This window comes from Nyctibius grandis, chromosome 8 (genome assembly GCF_013368605.1).
Source record: "Nyctibius grandis isolate bNycGra1 chromosome 8, bNycGra1.pri, whole genome shotgun sequence".
In the NCBI taxonomy this organism is placed as follows: Eukaryota; Metazoa; Chordata; class Aves; order Nyctibiiformes; family Nyctibiidae; genus Nyctibius; species Nyctibius grandis.
The window spans coordinates 47,456,137-47,470,064 of record NC_090665.1 but is presented as its reverse complement, the minus strand read 5'-3'; the positions used below and the strand labels follow the sequence as shown (position 1 = coordinate 47,470,064).

Here is a 13,928-nt window from a genome sequence, read left to right as displayed (position 1 = left end):
CTGACTTTGGCAAAGCACCATTTTCAATATCACATAGCATCAGATTCCAAATATATGCAAGTTATTTTATTTTACATTATATCCCCAACAGGACCTAAAAGAACTTTACTATTAAATATTGGTAATATTTAGAGCTTTTTTATTACATAACACACTAGCAGTATCTATTTAAGCTGAAATTATTCCATTTTTTCTATGCATTCTGTCATTTCAGCCCAATTAGTAGACATTAAACATGACCCAGCCTCTCATATGTCACACTCCTTGCGTGGGGGGGGTGGGCAGTGACTCTGCTTCTAAACAGACAGAAAAAAAATATAACTTCTTCTGCAGCACCTGACCAAATGAAATTTTACACCAAATGTAAAATTTCACGAATTTTAGAGCACTAAAGTATGTAAAACTGCAATCACCAAACCTACAGAAGCATCCTTCAGGTAACACCAGCATTTTGTTATCATTTCCAAAGAATCATAGACAATCGCTCCAAAGAATCGTAGACAATCGCTCTCATTTACTCATTTCACTATTGTTTCATTTATAAATAAGCAGATTCATTGACTTTCAATATCTCCATGATTAGAATGAAAAAGAAAGCAGGATGGAAGAAGCCCTACAAAGTCACTTAACTATTCAACTGCTGCCCCAGCCCCAACCAACCCAAAATTTCTCTAAGCTCTGCTTTAGGGAGTTGGTTGCACAGCCCTCCCCATGCTGCCTTACTCCCTTTACCACTAGAAACTGTTTCTTACCATATAACCAGATTCAGATTTCACATAAACCTTCCCTCTGCTTCCAAGTGCAAGAGAGTATTATAAGACAACAGCCCCAGTCTGCTCATTTTTAAAAGCAGAAACTTGGATCAAAGACAGCATCCTAACAATAAAATCACTTCATTTGATAATCACTGAAGTGTTTCAATACCCAGGTGTCACTGCCAAAACGTAAGCTGCGTTATCACTGTCACTCCCCTACCTACGCAAGGCTGGGTGTGAGACTTCCAGCTTCACCAAGGCCAGCCCTGACACAGGCTGCCTCGTTTCTTCTGGTTCAGGGAGCAATTTCACCAGTAAAGTCCAGCACGTGTTACCTGGGTACCTACACCAAGATGAGAACATCTCCCTGAAACAGTCGATAAAACACATGACTCGGCAGCCAAAAATACCTGCAGTTCACAGTCTACCATGTCACTAAAAACTGTTTCTTAAGACTGAGGATGACTGAGTTTTTTTTCAGGGCTTGGAGAAGAACAGTTTTACACTTCTTATTTTGTATTAGTTAACTTTCTAGATATTTCTGGCTTGCAAGACAATTGCAATGTGGAAAGCAGCTGCATTTTGTTAGAGACTTAAGAGAGTTTTCAACTCTGAGGTGCTCTTCTGAGTCCCAGAAGACTGCTGCATTTCTACATGTGTTTCCAAAGAGTGGTATCTAGTGTCACACCTCAGGGAAGCTTTTTTCCCCCCCTCCTCTTTGCCTAGATTTAGGTATTTGTATTTAAAATCCATAAACAAGCTTTAAAATGCTCCCCTGCCCAATCTCAGTTGCAATGCTTAACTTAAAGATCCTGTGTGTACATAATCAACAGAGCAGTTTCAGTAGACGTTAATTATAGAAACAAAGAAATGACGCCCTGAAGATAATTTGCTGATACTTCAAGCAACTTTTGTCAAGAAATGCGAGACTACAACCAGGGTAAGTCAAACAGTGACATCTACTCTCATCCTCTTACAGGCTCATGGCAACAAAAGCATTTTGTTTGTTTGCAAACTCATAAGTGGATACTGGCTGAAATACCCTGTTGACCTATGGACAAAACAATTAACCACTGGGATACTAATTAAGAGCTGTGGAACTTTATCTCACAAGAGGCGACTTTCAAGGAAATCAGCAGTACCCCCTATAATCTAAACCATAATCTAGAGATCTGTGGGTTTACTATATGCTCTTAAAATGCCTTTATACTATTCATGCTTCTTCCATTGCGACACCTCACAAAGTTACACAATACAGAATAATAATAAAGCCGAAGTGGTGATACCCATAGTCAGATACTGCGAAGAATGAAAAAATACCCAAGTGAGAGAGTTCCTGTTACTTACATTACTTTGTGGTTTTATTCAGAACACTTGGGCCAGCCCGTGAGCACCCTTGGGAAGGGCACGCCTTAAAGACAGCATGACTGCACGAAGGAAAATGCGCTTTTTGTTGTTGGAAAGGTTGTTGACAAAAAGGAAGCAGCAGGAGACAGGGAAAAAGTGAAGAGGAAAAGGCAAAATAGATCTTTTGGAAGACAACACAGCAAAACAGCTTTGGTCACTTGACAACATCTCAACTAAATGGACAATCTGGTAATAACCCCCCAAAAGAGATGTGGCAATAGCTGCGCAGGTTCCTGGCCTCCAAGCAGATACGCCTCTGACTTGTCCTACTGAGCTGCGTCAGCCTACTCACACGAGGCCATTTGAGCACATCTGTATACGTTTACTGGATCAGAGCGTCAAACTGGGAAGGCTCTGGAGTGAGGAGTTATGTCTTCACAGATGTTTGGACCAAGAGCAGCACAATGAGGCTCTGATCCTTCTGGACCTCAGGGAGCCAACAGCCCAAACTACTCTGCAATGTTTTCATCGTGCTAGACCATCAGATCTTGGACTCCCAGCCCATCTTTTCTGGTAGTAGAAGTTAAGCTACTACCAGAGATGGACTTTATTGCAGTCTTTTTTTTTTTTTTGCAGGCATGTCAAAAATCTTTCACTTATTTAGTGGTTCATCTTCTATCCTTTTGAAAAATGTGAGGGTTAAAGGGTAAGGATTGAAGGGTTCTATATGGTTGGTTAGGTTTCTGATGGAGCAAAATCTATACACTCAGCCACTACAGTTGTCTTAAAGAAATTTGTAAAACACTTTATAAGAGGGTTTTTTGTTTGTTTTTTAATTAAAGTGCTAGATGTTCAGGTTGCCTTATTCTTCTACAAAACCTAGATCTTCAGCAAGCTTGGGGGAAAATATAGTATGTGGTTGTAACGTGTATGAAAGATGTCTATCTGTAAAAAAAATAAATAAATCACTTGATCTGCCCATGAGTCAACACTGTAAGTTTTTTGCCAAAGATATTAGTTAGAATACAGGAAATATTTCACTGTGGAAAGTTAATTGTGCATAATGACTATATTAATATACATAAAGGTGAACTCATATAATGAAAGATACCTCCCATCAGAATTCACAGTAAATAAAAAATGGCCAGTTTTGGACCAAACGTGATAAGTTGCTTTATGTTCTGGTGTTTTTTTTCCCTCCAGGCTCCTAGAAACCCACAAAATTTCATATTATAACCCTAAAGTTTTGAAATTAACTGAAAAACAGGAAAAAAGGTGGCCTATCTTTTTTTCCTCTTTAAAAAAATATATCTATTTGTTAAGCACATACAGCATTCCCTGGAGACATTAGAAAACAACATTTGAAAATTTTCCCACTGAGATGTCATGGAGAATTCCTACCCTAAGCTAGAACATCATCCAGCCGTTAAATCTGCACCAGGAGACTCCTGTGTCCAACAGAGTCGCACTGTGATACCTGGAAGTCATTCAAACAGACCCACTACCTAACACACAGTCCCAGGTAACAGCATCATTAGGGACACACCAAAACACAGAGAGAAATTCAGGCACAGGCATACGACAAGAGCATTGAATCTGTTTTCTGACTGACTTTTTAAAGGCAGTTATCCTACAGGATCTGCAGTTTGCTCAGAGGTTTTATAACCACAGCTTTTTCAGTTCTGAACTGCTAAGTATTCAAACTCATCAGCTTTCTCTCTTCAGCGTTCACTTTTCCCCCCTTCTTTAAATACTAAGCATGGCCATATTATCAACCAGGACTTTTCAGAAGTGGCTTGTGCTTTAAGTACCCACCATAAAATACCATCAAGGAGACGGAGTTCATGAATATCCGCCTCTTACTGAAATTCTCATGCAGGCGTCCAACAGCACTGCTCACTTTTTACTGACTTGGCCTCAGAAATGAATCCTTCTTGCCTAATTCCATCTCGGCCCCTTTATGCGTGTGCTACGCTTTAAATGTAAATCATTTGCAAAAGGCTGAAATCAAAACCCTAATAAAACAGAAGGATTGCAAAATAAATATTACTCATTAAAGCTAAATCAAAGAGGCTTTCTTTAAGGCTATTGTTAAAAGAAAATTTAACAAAAAAAAAAAAAACTTATTGGAAGACTACAAGGGCGACGAGATGGCAAAATATCCCCCAAAGCTGGAGCTAAAGGACAAGTCTCATCGGTAACAGCACCTCGGGAACCATAAATCACGTATCGAAAGCGGGACCGCCTGGGAATGGTTACACTGAGCTAACAACTCGGCCCAACACTTGGAAGGGCTTTTTACGAAGCAATTAAACACAGATCGAGTATAAAACTCGGAGTTCGTTAACGGGAGGAGGGAGGGGGGACGGCTGGAGCCGCCGGGCTCTGCGGCGGGCGGAGGGGCCGCGCAGCCCCCCGGGCAGGGAGGCGGCCAGCGCCGCGCTCCGCTCGCCCCCACAGCCGGGGCAGCGCGCCCGGCCGCGCCTCAGGGCCGGCCCCGCCGCGCCCGACCACACGCGGACGGCACCGGCGGCTCGGCGGGGGCTCGGTGCCGGCCGCCCTCACACCCCCCCACCCCGGCATCACCCCCGTCCCGCCGCCGGCGAGCGGAGGCTCCCGCGGCCGCGCACAGCCCTACCTTGCGTGGCGTCCCCCAGCTCCGCCCGGCTGCCCGCGCGCAGCAGCAGGAGCAGCGGGAGCAGCAAGAGGCTCCCGTCCCCGCCGCCCGGCTGCTGCATTCCTGAGCCGGCGCCGCGCTACTCCCACATCCACCGCGCAGCGCCGGCGTCCCGGGCCGGCCCGCACACACCCCGCCGCGGGGCCGCGTCTCCTCCCGCGCCGCCGAACCCGTCCCACGCCGCGCCCCCGGGGCTGCGCTCTCCTGGCGGGCGGGGAAGCGAGCGCGGGCGGCCGCCGCCTCTGCCGCCCTCAGCCCCTCACTTGTCACTTTCCGCCAGCTCCGCTCACAGACCGGCCCGGCCCCGGCCCCGCTGCAGCCCGGCCGAGCAGCGCCCCCTCCTGTCCCGCCCGCGCCTCGCCTCCGCGCCGGGCGCCATTTTCCCCCCGCCGCCTCAGCGGGCCGCTCGCTGCCCGGCGCCTCTCACCTGTGAGCCCGCGGCCCTACGAAGGGCAGGCGCCGGCCTCATGGCCGAGGTGCCCTTCCTCACAGCCCACCTCATGCCTTCCCTTTCAAAGCAGGTGGATTCATGAAGGCATTAGTTGGAGTTGCCATCCCTTCCCCTCTCCCCTTCATTTAAGGCTCTGCCCCTCATACAGTAAACTCAATCCACGGGATTATTGCGCTTGGGGGGAAAGCACTTTTCCAGCCAGAGCCCAGTTTTGTTACTTGCTACCTCCATTCCTGTTCTTCCCAGCTCTCTTGCTGCTCTTCCCGTCATGCGTGAGAGCTGGAATACCTCAGCAGCAAACTCTGCTGAGGAAGCTCCCCAGTCACACAGTAAAGGTGCCATGTCAGTAGAGGGGTGGTGAAATCACCATCTCAGGGTCTCCGACTCACAGCTGCAAGCACAGGTCAGCCCAGACCAAAGCCTCCCCGAGGGCTCATAGCAATGGGGACGAGGAGTGGTTGGGAGGTGATGAAGGTACATTCAATGCCAGCCACCTCCATCCCTGGGAAGGGCATTGCTCCCTGGGAGGGCAGCTGATGAGTGTCACATCATTTAAAGTTTACCCCACTGAGCTCTGTGGGTGTAGTGTTCTACTTTTTAGACCATTTCTGTTGAAACAAAGCAAAGAAACTGAGAACTAGCAGCATGGAAAAGTGATTTCTCAACTGCTCTTCATACGTTGATAGTCAAGATCATCTAAGTTTTCCTCTCACAACATTTCCAGTTTACTAGATCTCTCCTACATTTCCTGTCAGTCAGGCTCTCAGAAGTCCAATTTGCATCTTAAGAATCATTTTTCAACCCTCTTCAGTGAAATCAATATTTAATATACTAATTTTTCCTAGTTTAGCTTTTATGCAAAGAAAAAAAAGTCAACCTACCTGGAAAGGAGTCAGGTGTAACTACTGCCCGAGATCACAAACACTGAGAGCAGCACTGTAATCCTGCTCTCATTCCCCCATTCTCCAGCACATCTCAGGCCAGGCTGGGGACCATCCCCACAAGCACGCTTCCTACACAGCTGTGGCCTCATTGCAAGGGCTCGATCAGCCCATGACATGGTGCCCACAACCAGACCCCAAACACGCTTTTCCCTCTCACTGGTGGTAGGAAGACAAGCTTTGTGGACAGAAGGGTTGCAGTTCCCTCCTGCCAACACAGAACACCAATTCACTATACGTTCTATCACAGCCAGAACTGCAGGCAGGCAGATCCAATAGTTGATAGCACTGTTTTGCTGAAGTTGGACACTGCCAAAGCTGGTTGAAGCTACCAGAAGTGATAACTACTTTCTGTTCAGGAGAATGATCGCATTCCTGGGATGCTTAGATAAGGTTTAGGATTTCAAAAGTCAGCAACTGTTTAATAAAAAGTTCATAAGCAGAGTGGAAACAAGGACAAGATTAAAGGAATTTCCTCCTCACTTCCTGCTAGATCGGATCCCACCCCTCTTAGGCTTGCTTTCTGCCATATGAATCTTGTATTTCTTGTCAGACACTAATAGAGTTTCAAGAGGAGGAATAAACCCTGATAAGCATCTGGCTGTGTGTTAGGCAAGGAGATCGAGGTCTGAAACCATCTTCTCACACATATGAACGTGCACATGTTCCTCCTCAAACCAAAGAGGACAATGATAAGAGATTATTCACTTCCTAGTGAAAACCAACCAATATACAAATACAGATTAAACGGAAGAGGCAAGCCAAGCTTGATACTGCCAGAGCTGCTATAGGATCTGGGTGTGACACATGGCAAGGGACTGTCTGCTGCTGGGACCTGGGTGCCCAAGTTTGCAGCATGGTAGGGTTTAATTTCTACAGCATTAGACAAAGTAACTCCTTGCTCAAGGTGCAGGACTTTTTGCCACCTTGCTCTGATATGCCTTAGGATGCAGTTTCACAGCTGGCTGAAGGCAGCCATGCTGCCACTTCCCTCCTTTCCCAATACATTCCTTGTGTCACCTCCAGTAGTTGCACAGCCACACAGGACCTGCCCTTTCAGCAGCAGTATGAACTTAGGCCAGCTTAAACCAACCACGAAGCCAAGCCCCCCCCATCCCAGCCAGACCCAATTCAAATCACGGTTAGGAAGGACCCACGCCTTGGCTTTGCCAGGCAGCTACATGGTCTTCCCAGTCTTGCACATTGTGTCTAACACAAAGAACCAGGAGCTCAGACAGTTCAAGAGCTAAGCTGATAGTTACCTCTTCAGAGTGATGTTTCTGCTGATTTAGGTCCTTGAAGCACCTTTTTTCCCAGGGCACAGCAAATGCTCTTTGGTCCTTAAGGGACAGGGTGTTGAAGGGGTGCCATAGCCAGCAGAACAGGGGCCTCACCAGCCAGAGCCTGTCCCACTACCCCCAAGCAAGTGAACAAGACAGGCCCAGGTCCAACCAAGAGTCTAGATCATCAGGCAAGTTCATGATGGTGAGGCAGGTCTATCAGCTGAGAAATCAACTGTAGGTCAGGGTCTATTCCAGCAGTGGTCACTGGGACACAACCCAGGGAGGTCCATAGTGATAAGACAGGTCTGAGGCCAAGCAGGGAAGTCAGTCCACATGTGATGGTCCAGACCAGCAGGATCCATAGCCAGGCACACAGATATTGGAGCTACAGCCTACTAGTCCTCTAACATAGCTAAGGGGGGGGCCCACAGCTGAGCTTAAATAGAGCCCCTGGGCAAGGGTGGGGTGAGGTTGGAGGCCCCAGATGAGGCTGGTCAGTCATCAAGAGCTATGAGTGCCCTCAGGGTTCTAACACTTATCATCTAGACACAGGAATACCAGAGCTAATACCAGTGAGAAGGTCAGGCCATACAGCTGGGATAGGATTTCTGCAGCACCAGCCCAGACTTGCCTGCCCTGACCCTCTGAGGTGACATTTCAATTTACTTCTCAGCTCATCTAACAGCAAGCTGCCTGCAATAAAAAAAACCTCTTTTGTTTCCTGTGTGTTCATCAGGGCAGGTCCACTCAGCCAACGGGTCCTGTGGAAAACTAACCCTCTGGTGAGAAGAAAGAGCAATGTTCCTCCAGATCAGCCAGCTGGGTCAGCTCTCCCCACAGCTGTGGGGTGTTAGATCCAGCAAAGGCGAGTGGGACCCTGGTTCAGGGGTGGGGTAGGAGCAGCTGAACCACTGATTTTGGCAGCAACCTGCCATTAGCCTTGTTTAGCTGTAACACAAAATTGTTTCCTTAATCTGTTTGTTGTGTAATGAAGCAAGATGTCCGTGAGGTCCAGACACCTCTGAGCTGGGCACGGGGATAACCCACGGCCGGTACCCACGAGTACAAAAGAAGCCTATGGCAGATGAGGAAACTAAATGCAGATTCCCCAGGTCTTCAATTAGCTTCTAAGTGTTAAGATACATGCGGTGTGAGAGGATAAATCATTTATAATTAAAAAACAAACCACTTATTTTTAGCTGCAAATCTACCAAAGTGCATGCAATTAGCAAATATAAATCACTTCCTGGCTTGAAGGCTGTTCAGCACAGCACAGAAATGAAAGTTAAAACATAAGTTTGGGGAATACATGGTACATCTGCTCTCAATCTGCAGCATTTTGAAATCAATACAAATATTCTCCCTACTTTTCCTTTAACAGGCTGCAGTCTGTCACACCACAGTGGAAGAGCTAAAAATATATTAAATAAAGGAACTAGAGTGGACACAGCCCTAAACGCCATAAAATTAATAGCAAAGAGTATTCATAACGATCTGATGGCAAAAAGTAGTCGAGGTAAGGATAAACACTGGCTTGGGAGGACAAATTAGAGACTTGAGTTTCTCCTACGTGGTCTGCAGGATGCTTCGGAGATGTAATGCACAGATAAAGCTTCAGAAGGTGACTCTGGGGAGAAGAATCAACTGTTTGATGCATGTCTACGTATTTTAAAACAACAAAAGGCTTGTAGTCAATATCTTTGTGGAATTAGTTCCCACAGGGAAAATGTATTACAAAACTTTTTTATTCTTTTTTTTTTTTTTTAATGGAAAGATAGCAAAGAAACTGGCTGTCTGGGAATGATTTGTAAGTACAATAAACCTCACAAGAGGATGATAAGCAAAACATTGTAAGAGAATCGTGTCAGAAGTACAGCAAAATGAGAGAGAAACATTACACATTTGTAGGTACTGACAATGTGTGTTCTTATGTATCATGTCACATTATACAGGAATCCTTGTTTTCTTTTCCATCTTTCACTAATACTCTATTAATCTATACCACATTTTTTGCATTTCAGCCATTTGAGGCCATATCAATCATCCTTTGCCCATTTGAAATTTAACTAGAACTATTCCACCGTGTTAAAGCTTCCAGAGTGGAACCCAGAGATGAGGCTAGAACTGCTCGTGGATTCCTGGAATCTGCGCATCCGTGGAAAGACTGATTTCACCACTGATTTTTAAATGCTGATGTAATATGGAAAAGAACAATTGCTGGTACTTTTTAAAGACTGGAGATCTGCATATATCTTTTCTTACACTGGCAGTGTAATTCTGTCTAACATACGTGAAGACGTCTCACTTGATGCATCCTTTGTTCTCTAGCTGAGTTTTCAGGAGCAAGGGCAGTACAAATAATAACACATTTCTTTAAAAGGAAAAGAAGATATTAATGTAAATTTTCCAAATTATCTAAAAAAAAAATCAGCTACTGCATAGAGACTAAGCATATATAAAAAGACATACATGTCTTGCTAAGTGATTTTTTTTCCAGCAAGTTAGATTTCTTGTAAAAGTCTGTTGCAGAGAGTTAAAGAAATACACACACTGGACAACAAGCAAGTGAAAAATTTTGCTTTATACAATCATAGAGCAAAAGCTTTCCCTTTCGTTCATCATTGCATGAGACAATAGTTGATAAACCTGGTGAATGTGACAGAACACTGTTAAACAATTAAGACTGGTTTCAGTATTTGTGTGTTCAGGAGTAAGAAACGACACAGAATCACAGAATCACAGAATCATTTTGGTTGGAAAGGACCTTTAAGATCATCAAGTCCAACCATTAACCCAGCACTGCCAAGCCCACCACTAAACCATGTCCCTCAGCACCACATCTACTCGTCTTTTAAATCCCTCCAGCAATGGTGACTCCACCACTTCCCTGGACAGCCTGTTCCAATGCTTGATAACACTTTTGATGAAGAAGTTTTTCCTGAAGTCCAATCTAATTTGAACTTGTGAATTATAATCACAGAATCAGCCAGGTTGGAAGAGCCCTCAGGGATCATCAAGTCCAACCATTGCCCTGACACTACCCTGTCAACTAGACCATGGCACTAAGTGCCATGTCCAGTCTTTTCTTAAACCCCTCCAGAGATGGGGACTCCACCACCTCCCTGGGCAGCCCCTTCCAATGGCTAATGACCCTTGCTGAGAAGAAATGCTTCCTAATGTCCAACCTGAACCTCCCCTGGCGAATCTTGAGGCTGTGTCTAGTTCAGTCTGTGATCTGGGAGTACTCTGAAAATTGGCAGGTGACTATGGAAAAGATAAAAGGAAAAGCCTTGAAATAGACCACAATTCTTTCCCTTTCATATGGGTATTACACTGGAATTTTATATATATGGCAGAAGGACTCTGTTCTGTATGTCCTTGTATTACATACCTCCATAACATGTCATGGTGCCCTTCTGGAAAAAGGAGGGTGACAGAAAGGGACACAAACACCAGCAACTACTTAATAACATATGCACATACTGGCACGCTTATTATGCCTTATTTTTGTTGTTGTTATTACTTTATTTTTGTAACTGCGTATTGGCACCCCAGCAGTTCATTAAATTTAATATCCGTTGTGCTGGGCACTTTCAAAGCATTAATGTAACAACCAGACATGGAACAGAGTAGGACGGGCGACACGAGAAGCGTGTGACAGCGATGCTTCCAAATGGTCACACGGGCTGGTTATTTACATTTCAGATGCTGAACTTCGGAGTTGTCCTTTGGGAGGAAAGAGTTGCAGTTGTTTTATCTCTGGCTTTCTCATTAGCCCCAGAAGTGAGTCTTGAAAAGAAGGCAATGGATTTACAGCGTCGTTCAGGCATGACCAGGTTGTACGTTTGCACAATATCTCGGGTAATTTCAGGCGAAACTCCTCCTTAACTTCAAAGGGGCCACGATTCCTCTTGCAGAGTTTGTTTGCATTTTCTAAAAGGAATCAATTAACCTAATGCTCAAAAATCTGATTCAGGGAGGAGGTTATTAAGGCAATAATTTGGAAAAACAACTGATGTGACACTCAACTGTCTTAGTCACAGAATCACACAGAATCAACCAGCTTGGAAGAGCCCTCTGGGCTCATCGAGTCCAACCATTGCCCTGACACCACCATGGCAACTAGACCAGGGCACTAAGTGGCACTAGTCCATGACTTCACACCGTTTGCAGGTAGCCCCAGACCAACTTGAGGTAAGCAGTCCTGCCAGGAAGGGCCATGGCAGTCATCAGCACGAACAAGGGAGATTTCACCACCTTCCTAAACAATATCATCGTTGTTGCCAGGCTTGTAAAGCAGTAAAATACTTCAGTCGTTAGGGAGGAAGAAGAATGTCACAATTTTTGCAGGAGAAAAATAGATTCCAGAATTCGTGGTTTGACAGGTTAATAAGAAGGCCTGTATGTTTGCCTTTACAATTTATTTACCTGTAAGCCTACACAGGGATTTTGTTACGGATTTGGCATCTTAAACAGGTTTTTATTCCAACAACATTTCAATTCACCTTTAAGACTTTCAATTAAGACAAACTGACCTAGAGATCCATCGGTGGAATTTGCGTGGAAGTTAGCGGGGGGTTGGCAAAGCCATGATAGCAGGTTTTAGGTATCAGGTTTATAGACTTGTATCGTACTATCTAACATCTCGTATTTTCCACTCATTTTGCATGTAAAACTTTTATTGATATCAGCGTGAGTTTAGCACGCCACTAAAACGGAGACTATGCCCCTAGGACACAAAATGATGTAAGATACCCCGTTCAGTTACAACAATTTGGCCGCACTAAATCTTGATGTTGAATGTTTGGTTTAGTTCCCCCATAAACTTCGTCTGCTGGATTTATATATTTTGGCTCCTTTTATTTTGACTCTAGTGGCTAAATTTGCAATGGGCTTAAGTGAATGCAATTCTACTCACACCAGCAGCAAATCTACAGCACAGTGGGTATTTCTTGTTATATAAATACAGGGCCTCATCTGGCAAGATGCTGAGTGGACCAACTTGGTCGGGGTTCTGTGAGATCCGAGAGTGCTCAGCACCTCGAGGGAGAAATTCCAGACCTTGCAGCAACTGAACCTCCACACAGCGTGTCTGTGGACATTTTCTATAGCCCTTTGTCCAAATCAGAGCACAGAATACATTTGCTTATCGTCTTTTTAATCACACACACAAAAGCTAAAATATTTATTTTCCTGGCTCTTATAAAAGCACACCTCTATCTGCAACAAGAATTATGTAAATTATGAGGATGATGGAGGGGTTTTTTCCCTCTATAGCTCTGTGAAATTTAGCTTTCGCTCACATGGGTGTGGGGGTTTTTAAATAAAGCAGTATTTCAATAATGGCTTCAGTGGGATTTTTTATTCTTTTGCTCTATTTAAGAGGTTTTTTTTAAAATCCGTTTCAATTCCAGTGAAAACGTCTCTGATCTGATAAAGGAGATGAAGTCACCGCATAGGCTTACTATTTTATTTCCGTAAGGTTTGCAAGTTTTGTTCCCTGCAGTGTTTTGGAGCCCAGGAGTATTCATCTGTTTTGTAAAAGGAAAGTTCTACGGAGCAACATTTGGTCACTGTTGTCTGAATTTCATTATTCCGTTCTCCAGACTAGCAGAGGGGAAAAGTGCAAGTTAGCTGGGTCACAGTCTGAAATGTGAGAGCAGTCAACTTTTTCTGAAGTTTATGGGAATGAAAGGAAATTTAATACTGTTCAAAAGAGAGATTTAAAGTTGCATCATGTGAAAACAATTGGAGAAGTTTAATCCCGAGGTCTTGGGTTATTTGGTAACTTACATGACCATTTGTCAGCCTGCAAATGCTGAAGTTGGCTTTGCCTCTGTTAACAGTTGGCCTCTGTTTTGGAGTGGTATCACAATGCCAAAGGAACAAATACAAGTTATATTGGTTTTATAGACCACTACTAGTTCTATTCTTCTTTATCCTTTCAGCTCGTGACACGTCTGCTTGGCTCCTCTGGGTTGCCAGTGCAGATCTCCCACCGATCTCAGCAACACGTGCTGACAAGCCTTTCATGTGGAAGGGACTACAGAGCTTGACAGCTTCTCAGACTTTTAAAATGCTGAATACATATCCATAATTTAACCTGTACCTCTCAGACTGCTTCAGGACTCATATATTTCATTGTATATGGAATAAAAGTGATGGGATCCTGGGATGTAACTGAATAGTCAATATTTCATAATGTTTCTACTGTATCATTTATGCTAAAAGATGTTGATTAAAACATTCTTCACATTTATATTAGTTTTTATGGAGTAACTTAAAATGAAAATCTACAGAGCTTTAAACGCATAAAAATTAGAGATGGTTTCCAGAGTGTTCCATCACAAATTCCATCAAATTACTCTTAGCAAAATCTCTTCCTGTTCAGAAAATTCTCCTAAAAGGTAGCCTACGCCTCCCTCTGTCATCTCCTTCTCCTACCACTGATACATCTTCTCTGGTTTTGGCACC

At 44.3% G+C, this 13,928-nt stretch overlaps 1 protein-coding gene across 2 annotated transcripts in view; it reads right to left on the bottom strand.

The window, feature by feature from the left end:
• The window catches only part of ROR1 (receptor tyrosine kinase like orphan receptor 1), a 195,927-nt gene extending 188,077 nt beyond the window's left edge, over window positions 1-7,850 (bottom strand). Inside the window, exon 1 of one of the 2 annotated variants that reach the window (XM_068406878.1) lies at window positions 7,434-7,850. Coding sequence is in view for 1 of the 2 variants with exons in the window: in XM_068406877.1 (XP_068262978.1) it covers window positions 4,741-4,840 (100 nt within the window). In the remaining variant the exon portion in view is untranslated. Of the gene's footprint in view, window positions 1-4,740; window positions 5,057-7,433 lie in introns of those variants that run through there. The other variant, XM_068406877.1, reaches the window with a different exon arrangement.
• Between the last annotated feature and the right edge of the window lie 6,078 nt (window positions 7,851-13,928).